We start from the raw sequence: 20,799 nt of genomic DNA on the forward strand, positions 1-20,799 counted from the left end.
AAAAATTGGTCTATAAAATGCACAGTGTTAATAAGATGAGGTCCTCACTTGATCCTCATCGGAATTTCCGTACCGACCCTTCCACTAAAAAGGCCCAGGATGGCAACCGTATGTTAATCCATCTCATACAGCCCGTCCCAATTACCAGTCTCCCATCTACAATTATTGACGGCTTGAAGGAATTATTGAACGAAGCTCCGCACCCAGGAATCCATATGCCCACAATATTCCAGTCACGGATTTCCTGAGCAACGTTTCTCGGTTCCAGATCATCGACAGCACACTGCGTGAAGGTGAACAATTCGCCAATGCCTTCTTTTCAACAGAAAAAAAGATCGAAATCGCCAGAGCATTGGATGATTTCGGGGTGGACTATGTAAGTTCTTCATAAAGCTTCATGCTTGTGGTATAGAATCAATTAGTGATAACTTTGGCTTAGATCGAACTGACCAACCCTTGCGCCTCTGAACAGTCGAGAAAGGACTGTGAGGTTATTGCTAAACTTGGACTGCAGGCAAAGGTATTTTTAATCCTTACATAACTTGACCCGTTCATCGGCTGACGATTCATTGATAGATTCTCACCCACATTCGTTGTCACATGGAAGATGCCAAAATCGCAGTTGACACTGGAGTCGATGGTGTGTAGGTATCTTCCAACCTACCCTATCAACAGAAATTCAAGCTCTAATTGAACAATGCACAGCAACGTCGTAATCGGCGCATCTCCCCACCTCCGCGAACACTCCCACGGAAAAGATATCGCGCACATCAAGGAAACCGCCATCCAAGTCATCAAGTACATCAAGTCGCGGGGCATCGAAGTGCGCTTCTCGACCGAAGACTCCTTTCGGTCCGACCTCGTCGATGTTCTATCTATATACTCGGCCGTTGAGCAAATTGGGGTCAACCGAGTTGGAATTGCAGACACCGTAGGCTGTGCCTCTCCGCGACAGGTTTACCAACTGGTTCGCGTATTGAGGGTATTGTTGGGTGTGACATTGAAATGCATCTCCACGATGACTCGGGATGCGCGATCGCCAATGCGTATTGTGCGCTCGAAGCCGGCGCTACGCATATCGATACCTCTGTTCTAGGGATCGGCGAGCGCAACGGTATTACGCCGCTCGGCGGATTCCTAGCACGCATGACGTCGGTTGATGCTGCGTATTGCAAGGGGAAGTATAAGCTTGAGAAACTGCAGGATATCGAAGGGCTTGTTTCTGAGGCGGCTGGGATTAGTATTCCGTTCAACAACTATATCACCGGTTTCTGCGCCTTTCCAAGGCAGTATTCATGCAAATGGTGTAATCAGTAACCCGAGTACGTACGAGATCATCAATCCAGCGGATTGATTTCAAGATGGCTAGATACATGCCCTTTGCACCTCAGATCACTAGGTAGAATGCAATGAAGTCAAGACTTAAGGGCTGAGCAGCTAAAACTCGAAATATCTGATTCCCTATATAAAAAGTGTACTGCCAAGATCAAGATGCTGGCTGATATTCGACCAATTGCGGTAGACGATTCTGATTGTATTCTCCGCTCTTACTATCGTGGGCCAATCAAAGTGATCTTGATTAGATGTATATAAAGTATTCTAATCAGCGATTAGTGGGAAAAGTTAATATATACTGAGATTTGAATCCAAATTTAGTTCCTTCATTATGTAGTCATGTTATTTGCTGACATACAGCTAGAAAAAAAGTGAAAGAAAATTTTTTTTCATAATCTACTATACAATAATGATTCATAATAAATATAGCTTTACGGAGCTAATTCAACCCGCCGACCCATCTCTCGCCTGTTGAAACAATAATCATTATAACGAGTTATAGGTGATCACCTTTAGAATAAATACCAGCATTATCGGCCACTTAACGCGATAAGTAGTAAGAGATGCCGTCTAAACCATCTCGCCACCCAGCGGCTCGATGTCTAGCAGTCCGCTAGGCTGTATTATCGGTGCAACCATAATCAAACACACCAAGAACGCCATAATCATAATTACTCCTCAGCCGAGCTGTGACTTTTTCTGTCACTGGCACGGCCGTACGGATGATATCCAGGCTGCATCCTCACGCTACTCCCCATACACAGCCTATACAGCTCATCCACATAGCCAGCGCCTGGCCTTGCCTGCCCACCTTCAATAGTAACCGTCCTCCGCTCCACCGGATCAGAAGTAGTAGACGTGTTATCAAATGCCGCAGGCGACATGGTCGGCGAAGGGAGAGGGGTGATATTAGCCGTGCTCGTCATTTCCACCTCATCCAACCGAGCTACGTCAACTCTGACTTCCTTGCTAATGAAAATCTCATTGACAAAGGGATTCGAGATGGAGAGGTTGCCTGGCCTTTTTCGTGAGAGTTGGCGAACGAGGGACTCTTCCGACACCCCGCCTTGCAAGCGAGATTCGTGATTTTGTTGTTGATGGCTTCGTTTTGGGGTTGAGAAAGACCATGGAAGAAAGTTGTTTCGGTTTTTGGTTGGTTTAATCGACGATGCTCCGTCGTGGTTAGCCGTGGATTGGGCGGAATAAGAGGAGAACTCGCTATTCAGCTCTTTCATAAACCGCTCGCGCTCAGCGGCTCTATCATTGACTTGTTCCTGCACTCTGAATAATTTCAAGGGAATAAAAGCTAAGTCAGGTTCCGAGATACGTGTATCCAATGCAGATACCACACGGAAACAGAGCAAGACGCAGTAGTCGTTATCAGAGGATGATTGATGTCTGCGACAAGGCGCTAATAGTGGTTTCCCTGAAAATCGAACAGCAGGCGCTATATTCTTGGGTAATGAAGCGACAAGCTCCAAGATCGCTCTATAGAGGTGGTTTGCGAAAGTGTTCTTCGGTGAAATCTGTAGGCTTTCTGCGCTACTGATGCTGCTGTTGCGGCTACCTCCGCCCGTCAGAGGGGAGAGGTGTTTGAGACATGTAGTCAGTGAACAGTCATCCATTTGTGATATCAAATCCAGGTCGGCTTGTGTAAGGGATAGATTTGGGAGTGAGGAACTAGGTAAACCGATTGGGCTGCTCATTTTTGTGAGGACTTCGAAGTGTTCATGGACGGTGGGACGCAAGGCGAATGTGACCAGGTGTACACCAGGGGGATATCCCCTTTCAATGCGACAATACTCTCGCATTTCGTGTAGGTGAGCGGACAATTCGGTTGACGGTACATGAATGTGACTTGCCATTGTGGCTGTCACGCGCTCAATAGGAGCAAATCTAAAACCATTTGCCATAAATCGCGACGCCTCTTCTTGACTGCTTAGCTGGCGAACGGTGAACATGAGCTGACCTTTTCCAATCCGTGGAAGAGCAGGCCTGGATGATTCAGGTCGAAACCGAGAAACTTGGGTAGCGGTTGAGACAACTTCATTATACAGCTCACCGAGACTAGACAGGGGCTGACGTAGTTCGTCAGCGAGTTCCTGGGCTGACACGCAAAAGAATTGTTTAAAAAGATTGTCAAAACTAAAATGAAGGTTTTCATTGGTGTCCTGATTGGCACCGCGTTGGCGAATGAGACGGTCTATTTCGGTTTCGTTGTTTTGTAAAGTCCGTTTCATCGATGGAATAATGTCCTTGACAAGCGTCCAGTTACGAGAAGCCCTAAATGCCCATAGGAAAGCTGGGTGCGTGCGGCTAAAGTCATCATCCTTCATAGACTGTTTTCTTGTCAGACATGCTGTAGTTCAGGATTTTAGAGAAGATGAACCCACCCGGCCGATATATCGGTCAACAACTTTACGACTCGGCAGCAACGCTTGTGGTGTAACCATGATACGACCAGCGGGGTCGAAAATCACGCAAGATAAAACCAACTGCCTGGCCCGAGTCTTCGATCGACGTCGGTTGCCTCCAGCAACAATAGCGCAAATGGATAGTATGACACAAGAGGCAAAAGACTGCTCCGTCAGAACAGAAAGCCAAAGGCTCGGATTTCGATTAGAAACTCACCAATGCAGCACAAATAATCACAGTTTGATTTCTAGATAATTCACCACCAGCGCTTGTACCTGGCTGATGTCGATACGTCGTCCCCGCTGCAGCCGTCCAATGCATACCGGACACAGCACCTGCTAGGAACGCAGCGCAGACCATTCTACGCCACCAACTATTCGACCAGGTGGCCTTCCATCGAAAGAACACGGTCAGAGCTACCGTAGCCGAGGCGATGGCAATAATTGCTGCACCGACGATGTTCCCGACTGCATACGAACAGCGATAATTTGAGATACCAAGTTGCCCAATATAATGCATTGCACAGATAGCGCCGCCGGTCAGGAAACCGCCTGGAATGAGACGGATCGCCGAGGGCTTTTCTTCAGAGGAAATGGTGTAAAAGGCAGCGCAGAGCACGACGATGGGCAGAATGAGGGAGAACATAGTGAACGGGATATTGTAAGAGATCTGATCCTGGTCGGTGCCATTGCCGAGGAAAATAGCACGGTTACCGATAAAATGCATGCTCCAAATGCCAATTCCCCCCATGGCAAGCGACGAAGTTAGCAGCAAATACCTGTATTCCATTTCAGCACATGTGCGGGCTATATAGATGCAAGAGAACATACCAATTAAAGAGACCAGACCTAGATGTCCGTCGATGCAGCATTTCCAAGCATGTCGCCGAGCCCATGGCGCTGATAATGTAGGAAAGAGCGATGAAGCCTGCCGAGTAGGAGACAGGCATAGGCACGAGGCCGTTTTCCATCGCTTCTGACGGTGCTGCCATGCTGATACACCTTGGGAAGGAATATCATGCATAAGCAGAGAGGGGAAAATGAAGGAGAGTGCTAGTATTAGTATAATAATCATGTGCTAGCTCTGCATGTACTAAGCCTCGTTTGGTTGACCAGTTTCCATCTTTCCTGAAGATCGAGATCGATCCTTGCTCCTCTCCTCTCCGCGTGGGCAGACGCGAAAAAGGAGAATTCCTTAGTAACTAACGCCAACCTGCAGGATGTACGGAAGATGAGCGAAGCGATTTTGATCCCTGCAAGTAAAAAACTCTATTGTGGACCTGGATTGGGCTGGTCTGTTTCGATAGTGAGCACTCTGTAGAGAAGGTCCACGGAATCGTTCGATCGAACCTTGGTTCTTGCAAAGAGGCTGAGAAACATATCCACATTATGGTAGTGGGAAGCATTTTTTTGGAACTTAATCTACGGGAGAAAGACACGCATGAATCAGATAGGTGCCAACGCCGTGGGTTTCTGAGTGGATCGGATGGAGCAATGGCTAGCTCCAGGATCCTATGCAGGCCATAATCAATTGGCGTCGGTAGAATGCTCCAGGCTCAAGCCCAAGCAAGCCGGACCAGCCAGCCACTGTCTCGTCCTGGCCGAGGTCCGCCGGCTTGCGTGACTCCTGTTAGCATCGGATTGGTCTTAGCTAGCAGTAGACAAGCTCGTTAGGTAAGACATGCACGGCCAGCCCGTGTGAGAGTGAATATCACTAAAGTTTAACACGGCGGAATCGCGTATAATAACAAGATTTTTGTGCCTTGATGGAGCTGAGATCGGATCAGAAAAGTGGGGAGCCACATGGCTCGACGATTCTTGCATTGCTGGCCAATTATGATTGAGTTTGTCCTATTTCCGTGCGCCGAGATAGGATCAATAATAATCAACTGTGTACGTGGTTTCATTTGGTTGTTTTCTCTTGATGCATCACTCAGCCAGTTCCCTTTGCATAAACATGTGTACAGTGTGATCACGCCGCATGATAGGGGGCTGTTGGCCTGGCACCTTGTTTCATGAGCGGCGACCAGGCACCCTTGTCAATCCCCTCTAATGACATTAATGCCTCGCCTGCCACAAGCCAACCAGGCTTCTCAATTTTGGCGCTTGGTGTTAGTGGCGTAAAGGAAACTTTTACAACGGCTCGTCCTGCATAATATACTAGACTAATGGTTTGAAATTCATGCCTCGCCTTTCAATTGACCTGGCCAGTCAACAGTAAGTATATTGGTGTTATTTATGGAGAAAGCCAACCATGGGGAAGGAAGCCAATCTACAGGAGCTTCCTGGTGTTTTGTTATTGTGCGCAAACGCTCAAATCACATGACCTCGCCCGCTGCTACCTCGTCACGCCTAGCTACGTTTCAACTTTTACAATACACTCGCAATACAGACAAATCCATCGAATAATCCAGGTAAATTCATCAGGAATACAACATCAATGTCCAATTTAACAAAACCAGTTCTCTCATCCATTCTGAGATAATATTGGATAATATCGGATATAGTATGAGCAGAATTGAATATTCTCATTGGCCGGCACGGACTAATAGCAGCTCCGCCGCCGACCAGTGTTAGCCAATCGGAGGCGGCCCTCTCGCCGCCTCAGTTTTTTTCTTCTGCGACTTTACAACAGTCCAGCGTTCTGAAATGAGCAAAAGAGCGAGCCCATCTTCACCATGCGCTCCCTGACAGAACAAGAGCTGCGCTCCGTGCTCGAGAAGCTGACCGTCTACGTTTCCTCGTCCGTGAAAGAGCTGCTCACCAACCTCGACGGCGCCTCGTCAAAACCCGACCGCTATGTTTTTCGTCTCTCGCAAGGCCGCGTTTACTACCTCCGTCTTTCCCTCGCAAACCTAGCCACCTCCATCTCGCGCGACAATCTGCTTGCTTGCGGCACATGTCTTGGTAAGTCCATCACCCTTATGTTAACTCGAAGCACCCGCTTATCTCGCTGTGTACAGGCCGCTTCACAAAATCCGGTAAATTCCGGCTACACATCACCGCGCTCTCCATCATCGCACCATTGGCACGACACAAGGTGTTCCTTCGATCCAACGGCGTTATGCCGTTCTTGTACGGCGGGCACGTGGCCAAGGCACACACGCAGCGCTGGCCACAAGACTGCCACGAGTACGACGGAATGATTGTTTTCGATAGCAACGAGATGCCGCTAGGCTTCGGCATTGCAGCGAAGAGCTCGGCAGCCGTGCAGCGGTTAGGGCCTGCTGAGACGGTGTGTATTAATCAGGCGGATTGCGGCCAGTATTTGCGCGATGAGGAGACGCTGTTTGCTGCATAGATAGATACCCCTACTCCCACGCCATGGATGATGTGGGTTGATGTTTTGTTGTGTTGTTATGGAGGTTTATATGTTTATATGCTGGATGAGCATGTTACGATTGTCTGCCACTTCATAAAATGGGTGTTTTAGGGTTTAATAGGCTAGGTCGGCGCTTGAGGATATCAATGATGTTCTGATAGATTATTCACTGACAAGACCATTATATTTCCTGCGCAGCCGATATGCTTTCCAGGATCTGAGTCCTACGCTAATCAGAGACCGTCAATAATGGCATTATTACACAATGGTATTGTGTTATTGCGTTACACTTGAGACATGCTGGTGGCGCTCCACATTGTTCTCAACGGATCGAGATACCCTTTCGGGAAAGCGATCCGCACGCCACAGCAGTCTACTTTAGTGCCAACATGGCTTATCTTAAGATTCAATGGCCGCTTGTCATTGTACTAGTAACTAGCAAAATTGTACTTGCTTGAAGAGAATTCAATTCAAGGGCTTGTCTTGTTTCAATGTTAATATTGGAATAGAATGAACTTTTTGAGTTGCAATAATAACAATTTCACGCTGCCCAATACATCAGCGTCAGCATGTTTGAGTACGCTATTAAGCAATAGTCATAGCTTATTTTCATATCCAGGCATTAATCAAATCAAAATTTACTGTGCTTTTTGTCAATTTTATATCTACAGAGCGTCCGTCACGCAGCCGTGACTGGCATCGCCAACGAGTCTATCGAACTCAAGATTAGCATAATTCTGGATTTAAGCTGAGGTGTGTGGGAGTGCGTACTTGGCATATTTTCCCAATGTTCCTCTCAATGTCAAGCCTGTAGGCGGTAATTTGCCGGCAATGCGGTCGGCATCCCATTGCTTACGACGCGAGGCCAACTCCTCATCGCCAACGTGTAGATCCAAAACACGGCTCTCGGCGTCAATAGTAATATCGTCGCCGTCCTTGACAAGACCGATAGGTCCCCCCACGGCGGCCTCGGGCACAATGTGGCCGATTAAGAAGCCGTGAGAGCCACCGGAGAAGCGTCCGTCGGTGATAAGGGCGCAGGAAGATCCCAGGCCGGCACCCATCAGGGCAGAAGATGGTTTCAACATTTCTGTGTGTTTGGTCAGTAATTATCTTCAAGATAAGAAGTAGCACAAACCAGGCATTCCGGGGCCACCTTTGGGACCACAGTAGCGGATGACAACAACGGTCTTTTCTTCCTTCTTAATCTCCTTGCGCTCAAGAGCAGCAACAAAGTCATCCTCGTCGTCGAAAACACGTGCCTTGCCCTTGAAGACGGTGCCTTCCTTTCCGGTAATCTTCCCAACACAACCCTCCGGAGCCAGACTACCGCGCAGAATTTGAATGTGGCCGGTGCTTTTGATCGGATCTGACAAGGGGCGGATGATCTTCTGATCGTCGGGGAATCCCGGTGCTTTCTCTACATTCTCCGCAAGCGTCTTTCCGGTGACAGTGATGCAGGAGCCATCAATCAAGCCTTCTTTCAGCATGAATTTGATCAGAGCAGGAGTACCACCAATGTTGTACAAGTCGTTGAACACATATTTGCCAGACGGCTTAAGATCGGCAAGGTAAGGTGTACGGTCAGAAACAGATTGGAAATCATCAATAGTCAATTTGATTCCGACAGAGTCAGCGATGGCAATCAGATGGAGCACCGCGTTAGTCGAACCTCCTGTGACGTTGACGAGAATCATAGCGTTTTCGAAAGCTTGACGCGTCAGGATATCCGATGGGCGGATATCCTCGGCAAGAAGATTCTTGATAGCTGCACCAGCGGCCAAACATTCAAGTTCCTTGGCCCTGGAATCGGCCGGGTTGGAAGAGGAACCTGGAAGGGTCATGCCCATAATCTCAATAGCACTCGCCATAGTATTCGCGGTATACATTCCACCGCAAGCTCCCTGGCCCGGGCAAGCATGGCGAATTATATCAAAGCGCTTCTCTTCGTTAATTTCACCGCTCAAGAATTGCCCGTAAGCCTGGAAGGCTGACACAATATCAATGTCAGCATTGTTCTGTGTGGCAGCACAGCCGGGCTTAATAGATCCTCCGTAAACCATGATACTAGGCCGATTGAATCGTCCCATAGCCATCAACACACCAGGCATGTTCTTGTCACAGCCAGGAATGCTAATATTTGCATCGTACCACTGGCCACCCATGACAGTCTCTATCGAGTCGGCAATCAAGTCTCGGCTCTGCAGCGAGAAACGCATTCCTTTGGTGCCCATGCTAATTCCGTCACTAACACCAACAGTGTTGAATTGATAGGGAATCAGTCCTGCCTTCTGCACACCCTCCTTCACAATATTGTTGAGCTGCAGCAGATGCATGTTGCACGGATTTCCAGTCAGCCACACCGACGAGATTCCCACTTGTGCTGTATTCATGTCTTCTTCGGACAGGCCGGTAGCGTAAAGCATGGCCTGGGAGGCACCTTGCGAGATTGGCTGAGTGATATTCCGCGAGACTTTGTTGAGTGCGTTATCTTTATGGCGTGGGAGAGTGGTAGAAAGGGAGCGGCTGTAAATGAAATATCAGTTAGATATACCACTTGTTTCGATTTGCTTCACTCACGAGGCCAGCGAGGCATTCTGAACAGCTCGAATCGCCGAGGGTATCCGCCCTCGAGTCTGTGACAAAAACATTTTGGTGGCTCTGGAGATTGAGCAGAGGTTGCGAGCCTCTAGTAACACGCTAGAAGACTTCTCGCGGTCGTAATAATTCCTCTGTCTTCTTTGCGCTCAGCAAGTTGTTGATACTCGAGCTCAATGGTGTGGACAGTGGAAAGGTCAAAGTCTTGAAGATGACGGAGAGTGCGGCCAGCCCTCCGTTCGGGGAGGAAGGTGCAAACTCCGGGCCCCGCTAGAGCTGGAGCTGGCCAATCACCGCCCTGCATATGTCATCGCACATCACATGATGTTACAATATAATATACAATCTATAGTATACAGTATACAGCTATCTAAGTATAAAATCAAATTACAATATAGGCTAACACCAAGCTTATACTCTTAGATGTTGAATGTTTATAATTAGATAATTTTTTTGTTATTCATACATCAATATTAGTATATCTAACAATACATACACGTACAGATATATTTAAGAAAAACAAATATTATCAATTTCTTGGCAATAAAAAGATATAATACATACTAAGTTACAACGAGACTACGATTGTTTTGAGCAGGGCATTGAATCAGTATTATGCACCAAAACATTAACGTCCCTTAACATTCGCCGCCAGTTACAGGACCTTCCATACAGTCTTGGCACGATATTTTTAAATTAATATATACGTGTGGAAATTGAGGTAAGAATATGAAGGCTCCATGTCAATGTCCCTAATAACTAGCGTTTAGTAACAAGTTTATTGGAATTCTTGCTTAATCAACCTCTTGTAAGTCATATCACCACGCCACAGTCAGACTACTTGGGGAAGCACAAAGGAGGGACGGTAGATATTTAACAAATGATGATTCCAAGAGGAACTTCAAGGAGTTAACTCACCCAGACCACACATGCTTTCAAGCAGAGAGACTAACATTTGTTAAGTACTTACCTGGCGAGGCCAACATGGACCAATGGGAATCCTGTCGCATTTAGTTGATTACATATACAAATAGTTAGTGGTACACTTCCCCAGTTTGTCACGGCAATGCAAGGCCACAAAGTAGAGGATCTCAGAAACTCCAGTGGCTAAGCTCGCTAGTTGTGGGAAAGGAGAAGAACATAAATGCAATAACGAAGAAGAAGAACAAGAAGAAGAAGTGACTCCATTATCTTTATGATGAGCTTCCCCCTGCTTAGTTTTAGTTCTTCAGAGTTCGTTTTGCTCATGAATTGACTCCTGTTCTTGATCTCTCGCCTTGAAACTGTAATAGGCGGTTGGGTATCCGATTATTTTATAGGTGTCAATATAGTTCAGAATTGAACAGCCCTCAGAATTGCTGGTCGAGGACAAATCTGCGGCCAATGTACTGAGGAAACTGTCGTCAATTTCGAAGAATTCATCTAATTGGCCAGACTTTCACGCGGAGGGGGTTGATCGATCACATGTTTGATCAAATCCGTTAACTAAGCCCACTCATCCAGAGTTTGATTTGACTCACCATATATATGTTGGTGTATTCGCTTCATTAAGGTTTTATTCGTCAGGATGGCATTTCGTCCCGAAAATATTCCTCTAGTTGCCCGAAGATTTTGGACTTCTGACGAGCTACCTTCATTTTGTTCTAACACTCTGGCTTGTCCACTGTCTGGGGGACATTGTCAAGTCTACAAGCTTGGATTTTCCGATCAGACTACCTGGGCTGTGCGAATTCCAATACATGCAAGAAATGCCCCTAAAGAGGTCGTCACATCTGAACTCCAATGCAAAATAGAAGTTCTGGAACTTCTCGATGCCAGCGGATTCAAGTGGGCTCCAAAACTTATCGGTCACGACCTGAGCTATGATAATGAAGTTGGCTTTCCGCTCATTGTTTACTCGTGGGTATCAGGTGATCCATTGAAATGGAACGATGCTGCGCCTTTGCACCGATGTGACCGCGACAAAGTCTTACGACAGGTAATCCAGATTATACTGCAGCTAATTCAATGTACAAAAGCCAAAAGTAAGAACACAATGCGATTAAATATTATTTAAATACTTACAATACTAGAGGGACCTACGCTTGATTTCCTTACAGATGCCGTGGACCGAAAATTCATTCGAGTTTTTCGGAATCAGTTACCGGGAATTTCACTAGAGGATTGCCTGGCACTTCGAGCATCACTCCCCGAGGTTGTGCATGGGGAATTAGACGATGCACCGTTCCTCATTTCTCATGGTGATCTATCGAGTAATAACATTCTAGTAGATAACGATTATAACATTACTGGGTAAGAGGTTACGAGCCTTAAGAGAAATAGCTACTTATACTTTCTAGGATCATTGATTGGGGCTTTGCGACATATCAACCTTTCCCACTCGCTGGAGGTCTTCCGCGATTTCTCGTCATGGAAACTGAAGAAAGTTTGATCCCCTCATCAGTTACCCAGCAAGATCGAAGAAGCCTGGTCACGCATCTCAGTCAATGTAGTTGTGAATACGCGCCATTACTGGCTCTTATGTATGGTGCAGCGGACGCGGACTACCGGTGGATGGTGCTGGAAGCAGTTTTCAGTAAAGGGACTCACAAATGGTTAGCTGATTGCATGTGGTTCAAGAGTGGCTCCACTTCCCGGATTGACCGTGAAATTTTGGAACGCGAAATGGAAGCTTTTCTAAGTGGTCGTGTAAATCTGGGAGCGAATCTCACAAGAGAGCAGGTTTGTCAATGTCTGCCATGGATGAAAGCGAGGGATGTTCAACATTTAAGATTTGAACAGTCCGCCTGACTGAAGCATGAGGAAGAAATTGGTCCAATCTTTGTCCTCTTGTGTTGCGAATATAACCTCTGTCTGGTGGCCTTGTGAATGATATCCGAATTGCCAACCGAGTGATCATTGAATGTGATTGGCTGGTTAGATAGATGATAGGGCGCTAGCTTCAAAAGCCTAGTGTGAGGCTACTTCAACTCTGGAACGGGTCCTCAATCCTGCACTTTCATTGGTCGCCCTGAAGCAAATTTACTCTTTGATGTCGCTACTCCCGAGCTTCAATTGCTCATCAATATAGTGAGCTTTGCGATGTTAGGTCTTTACGACTATATGCGCGTGGTAGTCATCATGCTGGAGTCGGCATTAGCCCGTGTCCGCAGCGAACACAATGTGAGATGCTGGAGATACAAACTGTTAAGTGAAGTGCACGGAAGCAAATTCATACTGTTACTGGGGTAGAAGTACGGAAACTTGATATCCGAATGAGTCGATTTATCACGTGATCGACATTTTCCTCCTGGCATCGCCGATATCCTTGAAGAACATCCAGGTATTGAATCTTTCACGCTATCACTTGTCCAGCTCTAGTACACTTCTGTTCTCTTAGAGGTTATAACAACATGGCGTCGCCGTCTAGACATGATTATCAGTTTGGAGGACCGTTAGTGACCCTGAATCCATTAAAGTCTGATAACATTGCTAAAATGATCTTCAGGTTAGGTGCACTTGCCCTCAGCACTCTGCTTCCACTTCTCCTTTATCTGTCATTCCTCACCTGCAACGACAAATCGGGATGCCCAGCTCCAGCTCTCTTGGACCTGCATACACTTTCTTGGCAGAAATTGCGAGCCCAAATACCGTGGCATGAGGACGGTATCAAGGGCCTTGCTAACTGGAAGGTCACCTGCTGGGTGGCTGCTTATTATCTATTCAGTTTGCTTCTTTATCGAATTCTTCCAGCCCAAAAAGTGCACGGCACAAAGCTGCGTGGGTTCGAAAGGCCCCTTGAGTACCGATTTAACGGTAAACTATTGGCGCCTTGGCTACGAATTTGACGTAGTAAGCTAACATCTAAAATAGCATTCAGTGCAACTGTTGTGCAGCTGTTCATTGTGATCATCGGCACGTGGCTTCACGGTGCAAATTTTACTGTTTGGACATTCATCGATAATAACTATGTGCAAATCTTGACAGCTAACCTGATCCTCGCCTATGCGATCGCTTCATTCGTTTATATACGCAGTTTTGGTGTGAAACCCGGCAACAGTAAGATGCGACAGCTTGCTCAAGGAGGTTGCACTGGTAACATGATATACGATTGGTTTATTGGACGCGAACTCAATCCCCGCCTCACAGTTCCTTTCATTGGCGAAGTTGATATCAAGGCTGCCCTGATGATGCGACCTGGTTTGACTGGTTGGCTCTTGCTTGACCTTGCTTTCTTGGCAAAGCAATACCGCCTGTACGGCTATGTCTCTGATAGTATTGTTTTCACTACTATCATACAAAGCTATTACGTGCTTGAAGGACAATACGCGGAGGCCGGTATCGTCAGTATGATGGATATCACAACCGACGGCCTTGGTTTTATGCTTACCTTCGGTGATATTGTCTGGGTTCCGTTTTTGTATTCGACTCAGTGCCGTTACCTATCTGTCTATCCGGTTCATCTAGGATGGCTACGCCTGGCCACCGTAAGTATTGTGTTTGCTCTCGGGTTGTATATTTTCCGTGCATCCAATGCTCAAAAAATCGCCTTCCGCACCAATCCAGATCACCCTCGCTTCGTGGGCCTGCCTTATATACAGACCAAGAAAGGTACGCGATTGCTCGTGGGTGGATGGTGGGGCATGGCTCGTCATATCAATTACTTTGGGGACTGGTTGCAGGCAATTCCATTCAGTCTGCCAACGGGCCTGGCCGGGTATGTTATTCTCACGGCTAACAGTGTCGTTCCAAATACTACAAATGCGACGCACATGACGGATGGCCGAGTTGTAGTTCAGGGTGATGCTAGAGGTTGGGGCACTATATACACTTATCTATACGTTGTATACTTTGCCGTTTTACTCATCCACCGAGAGAGGCGGGATAGCGCTGCATGTGCTGAGAAGTATGGCGAAGACTGGGATGAGTATAAGAGGACTGTTCCGTGGAGAATCCTACCCGGTGTCTATTAAATAAAAGTGCATTTCAGCAAACAACTAGACAAAACAACTAGACATGGTAAATATACCGATATTTGTCATGGTTTGGAGAGGACACGACTGGTGTCTCAAATAAAATATATGAAACATGCGATCCACGTGTGCGTTAGATCATACCCAGAAGATTCTCAAAATAGCCAAAAGATCTCTGCACCACTGATGATGCTCGGGTCCTCAAGCGCCATTGCTTGGTTGGTCAATGATGGCGTTGCGGTCGATATCCAGGAACCTGAAGATACTCCTTGGGAAAGAGCGTAATTATGAGATATAAGTATCATCTGCTGCTTTGAATGCATATGTGAAGGGAGGCTAGTGCCGCAAGAGGTTCGGCATCGAATCCTTTGTGCTCATGAGTTTCGCAACGGGTCTAATTCTAGGTGAAGGGTGTTTAGCCTGTCACACTTCGTGTGGGAATGTTAGCGAATTTGCAATATTAATATTGTGATGCACTCTGCCCAGGAGACTAAATTTAAGACAATAGGTATCAGGTCAATGGATCTCCTCTTGAAAATTATACTTTTTGATCTTGGCATCGATCCATAACATATCTTCAAAATCATAAAGGCATCTCTAAATACAACATTGAATGCCCCTAATCTCCATCTCAACAACCTAGTGGTAGGCAACGCTGAAAATCTTGAACTTGACGAAGGACGAAAGGTCCCCTAGGATGCTGGTCCATATGTCGTCGTTGTCTGTGGGATGCAGGGTGTAGGTGGCACCGTTGGCCGTGTACTTGAAGGTGAAGGCCTGCGCGTGCTTGACGTCCGAGGTAAGCCAGCCTAGGGGATTGGCAGCGATGTAGGTCTTATCCAATGCAGACTGGATGTAGAAAGAGGTGGGAACAGCAGCGTCATCAGCCGCGTGGATGATCCAGCGCTGGCGGATGTCCTCGTGAGCGGCGGTGGCGGGTAACAGAATAACGATGCCGTCGACGTTGGTCAAGGAGAAGTGTGCGGTCTCAAAGACCAGATAGCGGCCCTCCGATAGCTGACCGCGGACCCGCTTAAAGCCCTCCTCAACAAGGAGGCTCATGTTCTGGTTGGTGTTTGCGGGCCCGAAGGGGATAGCCGGTTGGTTGTTGGGGTACTCAGACAAGCACAACGAAGGCTGAGCCCACGGGCCGGTGTTGGAGCCAAGAGTGGAAATATTGCCGCTGAAGTCGGACGGCTGGATGGGGAGCGTGGGGGGCTCGGGGACTGGGGAAATGTAGGGCTTGGTGAAGTTGGGCTGTCACAACATTAATATGGAATCAACAACAACAACAAGCGCCTAGCAGCATGAGAAAGAGTTATGGGCAAGCACTGTACTTACGTTCTCGAAGTCAAAGGCGTTCACTAGGTTGGACATGGTGGCACGACGCCACGGGGTGATCTCCTGGCTGTGGACACCCTTGTAGCCCTGGGCAGCAGCCCACGCCTCAGCGAACATGATATCGGAAGTGTGGTCGGTCAACTCAGTGAATACGTTACCACCCGTGGTGTACGGCGAGACAATGACACGCGGAACACGGGGACCTGACTGTCATTAGCAAAGGGCTAAGAGTGGACAACGCAACACAATGAATAAAGACAGAAGAGCATGGTGTTTACTTACCGGGCCCAAGGGCAGTGTAGTAATCCGGATCAGACGATGTGTACGGGTCAATGAGCCATTCACCAGGAGTTCCCTTTGGAGCAACGACGGGCGGCACGTGGTCGAACCAGCCTCCCTGCTCTATAACATATTATCAGCCTCTATCTGTGAAATAAAGTTTGTGTGTGAAACGGTGCGTGATGCCTTACCATCGTAGCTGATAACCAAAACGGTCTCGTTGTAGAGGGGGCTGTCCACCACAGCCTCTACAATTTGCTGTTGGAGCCAGGCACCGTCCACGGGACGATTAGGCGGATGCTCAGATAGCTCCGCCGGACCAATAATCCAGCTGACAGCCGGCAAAGTTCCCTCGGCAGCGGCCTTGGTGAATGCCTGCAAGCCAAGGTATGAGTCACCCTTCTCCTTGAGCGCCGAGCCATTGGCGGCGTACAGGTATTGCTCAAAGTAGGCAAGTGGGTTGTCCTCGAAGTTATCCAGGTCCTGGTACACCTGCCACGAGATACCAGCGTCCTGGAGGTACTCAGGGAACGTCTTCCACTGGAAAGGAAAGCAGTTGGCCTTGACTGGGTACGTAATATCACAGCCTATTCTCCGAGACGAACATTAGTCCTGACCTTTCTTTTCCATTAAACTATAACTCACCTGGCGTGATAGTATTATCAAGCATGGCACCACCGTCGCTGTCAGGGTTCGATGGCGATCCCGGCGAGTTGACAGAGCCGCTCATCCACATACAACGGTTTGGGTCAGTCGGCCCCATGATGGACTGGTGGTTCATGTCCAAAATGGTGAAGCTATCCATGATATCGAAATGGGTGGGCAGTTCCTTGCGAGTAAAGTAGGCCATGCTGTAGAGGGTATCGGCATGTGTCCAGTTGTTGTAGGCGCCATTGGACCAGGCGCCGTGCATGGCAACCCAGCCGTTGCTCCCGGCATCCATGCACTGCGTCGCATTTGAATAATCGCCACCAGCGTAATTAATATACCAAGGCGTCAAGATGGAGCTGCCGTCCACAGCGGGGTTGACGGGTCTAAAACGGAGGCAAGCTCCAACATTAGCTATTGCATAGCCTGCGTGTATATCTTAAGATATGCCTACTGTTGAAATGTCGTGAGGTTATTCTCAGAGACGGGAACGTTAGGGTCAGCGAAACCGCGCACACCGGCCATGGTGCCATAGTACTATCAACGTCAACAACGGACCAGGGCAAAAACAGCGAAGGCTGCATTACATGGTCGAAGCCTCTGTTCTCCTGCATGAAGAAGACGAGGTGCTTGATGTCCTTGAGCGAGGCGGCTGACACAGCAGTGGCCGCAGCAGCGAAGGCTGCCATGTAGGAGCCGGCGGTACGCATCTTGAGCTCTTCTAGGTCGATAGAGGTGTTAAAGCTTGGAAAGGACCGAGCAAACAATCATCCGCATCCATCTGGGTATATATTATATGCGCATCTAGCGGGCGCCATCAGAATAGTCACCTAGATGAGGTTGGAGCACGTGGGTAAGCAGGTTAGATTCTAAAAACGATCTAATACGACAATCGGTATGGTGGTTGGTTTAATGAGGCAGGTGGTGGAGCGTGTACGTGATTTCACACTGCCGATAGGTCGTACACATCAACCTTGATGGCGAGGAGACAATAAAATAAGCTAAAATAAGCCTTTTGGTGGTCTTGTCAAGGCGGACCTAGGCGATCCATACAGAACACGGCAGGTCTTCACGTGCCCGTCTCTTGACACGTCACACCCGAGTGTTCCGAATGGTGTAACGTTATATCAGTGTTGTTATTGTTCTTCTTTTCCTTGTTGTTATCGTTGTTGTTGGCTTACCCCTGTCGGTTCGGGCAGCGTGCCGTTGCTTATCGACGTGGAGCAGGCCAATCATTCCACCACATGGGCGCTAGATCAACAACTTCTCCGCGCTACTACATGTCTTAATTTAATATTATTCACTTCCCCACATCTGTACCTGTGTGAAATCGGCACGAACAGCGAAAGAAAAAAAATTCGATGGAAGACGTGAAGCAGAATTGAAATTGTGGCCATGATCAGAAGCGAGAGCTTACGACAATGTTGAAACCGTCGCTGGACAGACATGGGCGATGGTTCTCTCTCTCTTGCTCCGCCGTGCTCCTAGCTACTGTCTGCGGCGTATACATCTATCTCTATTACCGTCATTATACGTCTATCGCAGCAGTCGGCGGTGTGTCAATAGGCCTCCTTCGGCCCGTGCCTAACGCCAACAACGACACTCATACTAATGCATGGGATCCTACTGTGCAAGATGGTGTGGATGATGGATCTATATTACTGCACCCAGAGCAGCATGTCTTTCGCGATCCCACCACAATTCACATGACATGGAACGTCACGCTGGAGCCGCGAGCGCCGGATGGTGTTACGAAACCGGTGTACCTCATCAATGGTAAGAAGACAGCTGAATATGAAAGACAGACCGCTTATCAGCAAGCCAGGACGATTTCCCGGTCCTACAATTGAGGCACGGCCAGGCGACGAACTTGTCATCGATGTATATAATTCTGTTGCCAAGGAAGAAGGCATTTCCATCCATTGGCACGGCTTATCTATGAAGGGTAAGCAAATACATATCCAAAGATGAGGGAGCACGGCTTCCAGCACAGCCCAACACAGCTGACTTGGCAATGTCCTGGCGAGAAGGGACCATCGAGATGGACGGAGTCGTCGGCGTGAGTCAGTGTGCAATTGGCCCATTCGAGAGTTACACATATCGCTTTCGCATCGAGACCAACCAATTTGGCACATTCTGGCACGTAGCTTTTCTCCCAGAAGCCTAAGCTTGATCAACGGCACCTAATATGTGCATAGGTATCATGCCCATTCCGGTGTCCAGCGCGCCGATGGGCTGTACGGTGGGCTTGTGGTCCATGAGCCCGCCGGCAATACTAGCCGAGACCAACGGTCAGAACATCTGCTCCTTATAGGTGACTGGTATCATCGGCAAGCAGACGCCGTTTTTGAGTGGTATCACAATCCAGGCCACTTTGGGTATGAGGTATGGAAGGTTTCCTTACCTTAGCTATGGGACTACAAACTAACACAGCATGCAGCCTGCGCCCGACTCACTTCTCATTAACGGGAAAGGCTCTTACAACTGCTCAATGGCTGTTAAAGCACATCCAGTGGAATGCAGCCTGATTGAGAAGCCAATAGTGACCTTTGCACAAAGTGATCGTATTCTATTACGAGTTGTTAATACTGGGTTAGTCCCTCCTCTGCTGCTGTTGATATTTATGTCTTGATTAACTCGGACGCATTTGTCATGCTAGAGCTTCAGCCGGATTCTCATTCTCACTTGGACAGGCGCCCATGACGGTCATTGCAGTCGATGGTGGAAATCCTGTAGGACCAGATACCCCAAGCTCAACTTTGATTGGCTTACTGTATGCTGGAGAACGAATGGATATTCTTGTTGAACATCCAAGAGACTCCGGAATAGCAAGTAGCTCTGAGATGAAGGGAGAACCCGGAGCAGAACTGAGCCTGACAATCGGTCTCGATTTAGAGTACGTTTACGCATTCCAGGAATGGTATAGCCTTGCTAACTTACCACTAAACTAGGAACTTCCACTTGACGAACTTCGCCCTTACACCGAAACAATCTTTTCCTGTGCTGTGGCGAGGTAAAAGCGAGGAAGTCCAGAAAGATGCTCACCAGCAGGATGCCACGGGATCCGTCACACAGTTCAATCTCGCACAACTATCAGGCGGCCCCGTCGCGGCGGACGTTGCTCAGAAACCTACAGACAAGGCGGTTGTGTACACAGCAATGTCAATCCGATCGGCAAGCGGCCTTCGACCGGTCGGCGCAGTGAATCGTACTGCCTGGTTAATTGCTGACCCCAGAGCACCGCCACTTCTTGCTCTGAACCGGAGCGACTGGGAGCGTGTAACAAAGCAGCCTGGACCAGTCTGGACTCTAGATGTCCCTCAGTACCAGTCTGGGGAGAATAAGTGGATGGAGCTTGTAGTGAACAATCCGGATAATCAGGGACATGTATTCCACTTGGTAAGCACAAGTTCCCTGTCAAGGAGTATACGTTTGCATCTAAAAAACGGGTAAACAGCATGGATATGACTTTTATGTTGTGTCAAAGTTCCAACAAACCCAACTGGGCTTCCCTGGAACATACAACCCCTTTGACTTGGCGAGTGCTCCACCTGGTGGGCCAATAAATACACTCAACCCCCTTCGCAAAGACACCGTGTACATCCCAAGAAATGGGTACGTTGTGCTGCGCTTCCCGTTAGCAAATGACGGGTTGTGGCTACTGCATTGTCACACTTTATGGCACTTGGCGTCGGGCATGGGCATGGTAATTCAGATCGGCGAGATTGGCGAAGATATCAGACAGAGGGCCGCCGCACTATGCTCAACATGAGCAGAACATCCTTCTTCCCCAAACCCTCAAAAACGGCCAGGCTGGTCGTTTGCAAAGGATGCGCACGTTGTTTAGTTCCAAACACACCATGTGCTTACAGCTGAACGAAAACCACCATCAAATAGGACTCCCCCACAT

At 48.0% G+C, this 20,799-nt stretch overlaps 8 protein-coding genes across 8 annotated transcripts; 5 read left to right on the plus strand and 3 right to left on the minus strand.

The window, feature by feature from the left end:
- Positions 1-35: 35 nt before the first annotated feature.
- Positions 36-1,317, plus strand: BGW36DRAFT_433144 (uncharacterized protein; the record flags this gene model as incomplete). The annotated part of the gene is made up of 6 exons (XM_046221229.1): positions 36-108; positions 180-376; positions 440-520; positions 577-644; positions 706-931; positions 982-1,317. The coding sequence occupies 6 exons, from the start codon at positions 36-38 to the stop codon at positions 1,315-1,317; spliced, it is 981 nt and encodes a 326-aa protein (XP_046066475.1).
- Positions 1,318-1,642: 325 nt separating this feature from the next.
- Positions 1,643-5,082, minus strand: BGW36DRAFT_329733 (putative MHYT domain signaling protein). Its single transcript, XM_046212806.1, has 4 exons — positions 4,581-5,082; positions 3,967-4,528; positions 3,729-3,914; positions 1,643-3,674 (listed from the first exon to the last, which is right to left on the minus strand). Exons 1-4 carry the CDS (start codon positions 4,739-4,741, stop codon positions 2,007-2,009), a joined length of 2,577 nt encoding a protein of 858 aa, XP_046066476.1. The 5' UTR covers positions 4,742-5,082; the 3' UTR covers positions 1,643-2,006.
- A 1,345-nt stretch (positions 5,083-6,427) lies between these two features.
- On the plus strand, positions 6,428-7,050 carry BGW36DRAFT_364917 (60S ribosome subunit biogenesis protein NIP7; the record flags this gene model as incomplete). The annotated part of the gene is made up of 2 exons (XM_046214605.1): positions 6,428-6,656; positions 6,713-7,050. The coding sequence occupies 2 exons, from the start codon at positions 6,428-6,430 to the stop codon at positions 7,048-7,050; spliced, it is 567 nt and encodes a 188-aa protein (XP_046066477.1).
- A 764-nt stretch (positions 7,051-7,814) lies between these two features.
- On the minus strand, positions 7,815-9,722 carry BGW36DRAFT_364918 (putative dihydroxy acid dehydratase Ilv3; the record flags this gene model as incomplete). The annotated part of the gene is made up of 3 exons (XM_046214606.1): positions 7,815-8,161; positions 8,210-9,597; positions 9,652-9,722. The coding sequence occupies 3 exons, from the start codon at positions 9,720-9,722 to the stop codon at positions 7,815-7,817; spliced, it is 1,806 nt and encodes a 601-aa protein (XP_046066478.1).
- Positions 9,723-10,895: 1,173 nt separating this feature from the next.
- On the plus strand, positions 10,896-12,760 carry BGW36DRAFT_68353 (kinase-like domain-containing protein). Its single transcript, XM_046222516.1, has 4 exons — positions 10,896-11,133; positions 11,190-11,693; positions 11,742-11,961; positions 12,009-12,760. Exons 2-4 carry the CDS (start codon positions 11,237-11,239, stop codon positions 12,457-12,459), a joined length of 1,128 nt encoding a protein of 375 aa, XP_046066479.1. The 5' UTR covers positions 10,896-11,133; positions 11,190-11,236; the 3' UTR covers positions 12,460-12,760.
- Positions 12,761-13,061: 301 nt separating this feature from the next.
- Positions 13,062-14,621, plus strand: BGW36DRAFT_401593 (putative C-14 sterol reductase; the record flags this gene model as incomplete). Its single annotated transcript, XM_046218760.1, has 3 exons — positions 13,062-13,102; positions 13,157-13,464; positions 13,522-14,621. 3 exons carry the CDS (start codon positions 13,062-13,064, stop codon positions 14,619-14,621), a joined length of 1,449 nt encoding a protein of 482 aa, XP_046066480.1.
- A 639-nt stretch (positions 14,622-15,260) lies between these two features.
- On the minus strand, positions 15,261-17,578 carry BGW36DRAFT_307159 (putative non-hemolytic phospholipase C precursor; the record flags this gene model as incomplete). Its single annotated transcript, XM_046212218.1, has 7 exons — positions 15,261-15,878; positions 15,963-16,165; positions 16,245-16,364; positions 16,433-16,828; positions 16,887-17,275; positions 17,344-17,426; positions 17,477-17,578. 7 exons carry the CDS (start codon positions 17,576-17,578, stop codon positions 15,261-15,263), a joined length of 1,911 nt encoding a protein of 636 aa, XP_046066481.1.
- A 732-nt stretch (positions 17,579-18,310) lies between these two features.
- BGW36DRAFT_401595 (multicopper oxidase-domain-containing protein) lies at positions 18,311-20,661 on the plus strand (the record flags this gene model as incomplete). Its single annotated transcript, XM_046218761.1, has 9 exons — positions 18,311-18,413; positions 18,435-18,665; positions 18,715-18,834; positions 18,920-19,028; positions 19,088-19,267; positions 19,323-19,481; positions 19,549-19,785; positions 19,841-20,288; positions 20,347-20,661. The coding sequence occupies 9 exons, from the start codon at positions 18,311-18,313 to the stop codon at positions 20,659-20,661; spliced, it is 1,902 nt and encodes a 633-aa protein (XP_046066482.1).
- Positions 20,662-20,799: the final 138 nt, after the last annotated feature.

Source organism: Talaromyces proteolyticus (genome assembly GCF_021365285.1).
Source record: "Talaromyces proteolyticus strain PMI_201 chromosome Unknown BGW36scaffold_14, whole genome shotgun sequence".
In the NCBI taxonomy this organism is placed as follows: Eukaryota; Fungi; Ascomycota; class Eurotiomycetes; order Eurotiales; family Trichocomaceae; genus Talaromyces; species Talaromyces proteolyticus.

What these genes read in the sequence shown, in the direction of transcription:
- BGW36DRAFT_329733 (XM_046212806.1), bottom strand. Translation starts at nt 4,741, where the DNA reads ATGGCAGCACCGTCAGAAGCGATGGAAAACGGCCTCGTGCCTATGCCT. An exon ending in TGATTATTTGTGCTGCATTG is followed by an intron (nt 3,915 to 3,966) that starts GTGAGTTTCTAA and finishes CTGACGGAGCAG; the next exon opens with TCTTTTGCCTCTTGTGTCAT. An exon ending in TTGACCGATATATCGGCCGG is followed by an intron (nt 3,675 to 3,728) that starts GTGGGTTCATCT and finishes ACAAGAAAACAG; the next exon opens with TCTATGAAGGATGATGACTT.
- BGW36DRAFT_68353 (XM_046222516.1), top strand. Translation starts at nt 11,237, where the DNA reads ATGGCATTTCGTCCCGAAAATATTCCTCTAGTTGCCCGAAGATTTTGG. An exon ending in TCAATGTACAAAAGCCAAAA is followed by an intron (nt 11,694 to 11,741) that starts GTAAGAACACAA and finishes TTACAATACTAG; the next exon opens with AGGGACCTACGCTTGATTTC. An exon ending in AACGATTATAACATTACTGG is followed by an intron (nt 11,962 to 12,008) that starts GTAAGAGGTTAC and finishes TATACTTTCTAG; the next exon opens with GATCATTGATTGGGGCTTTG.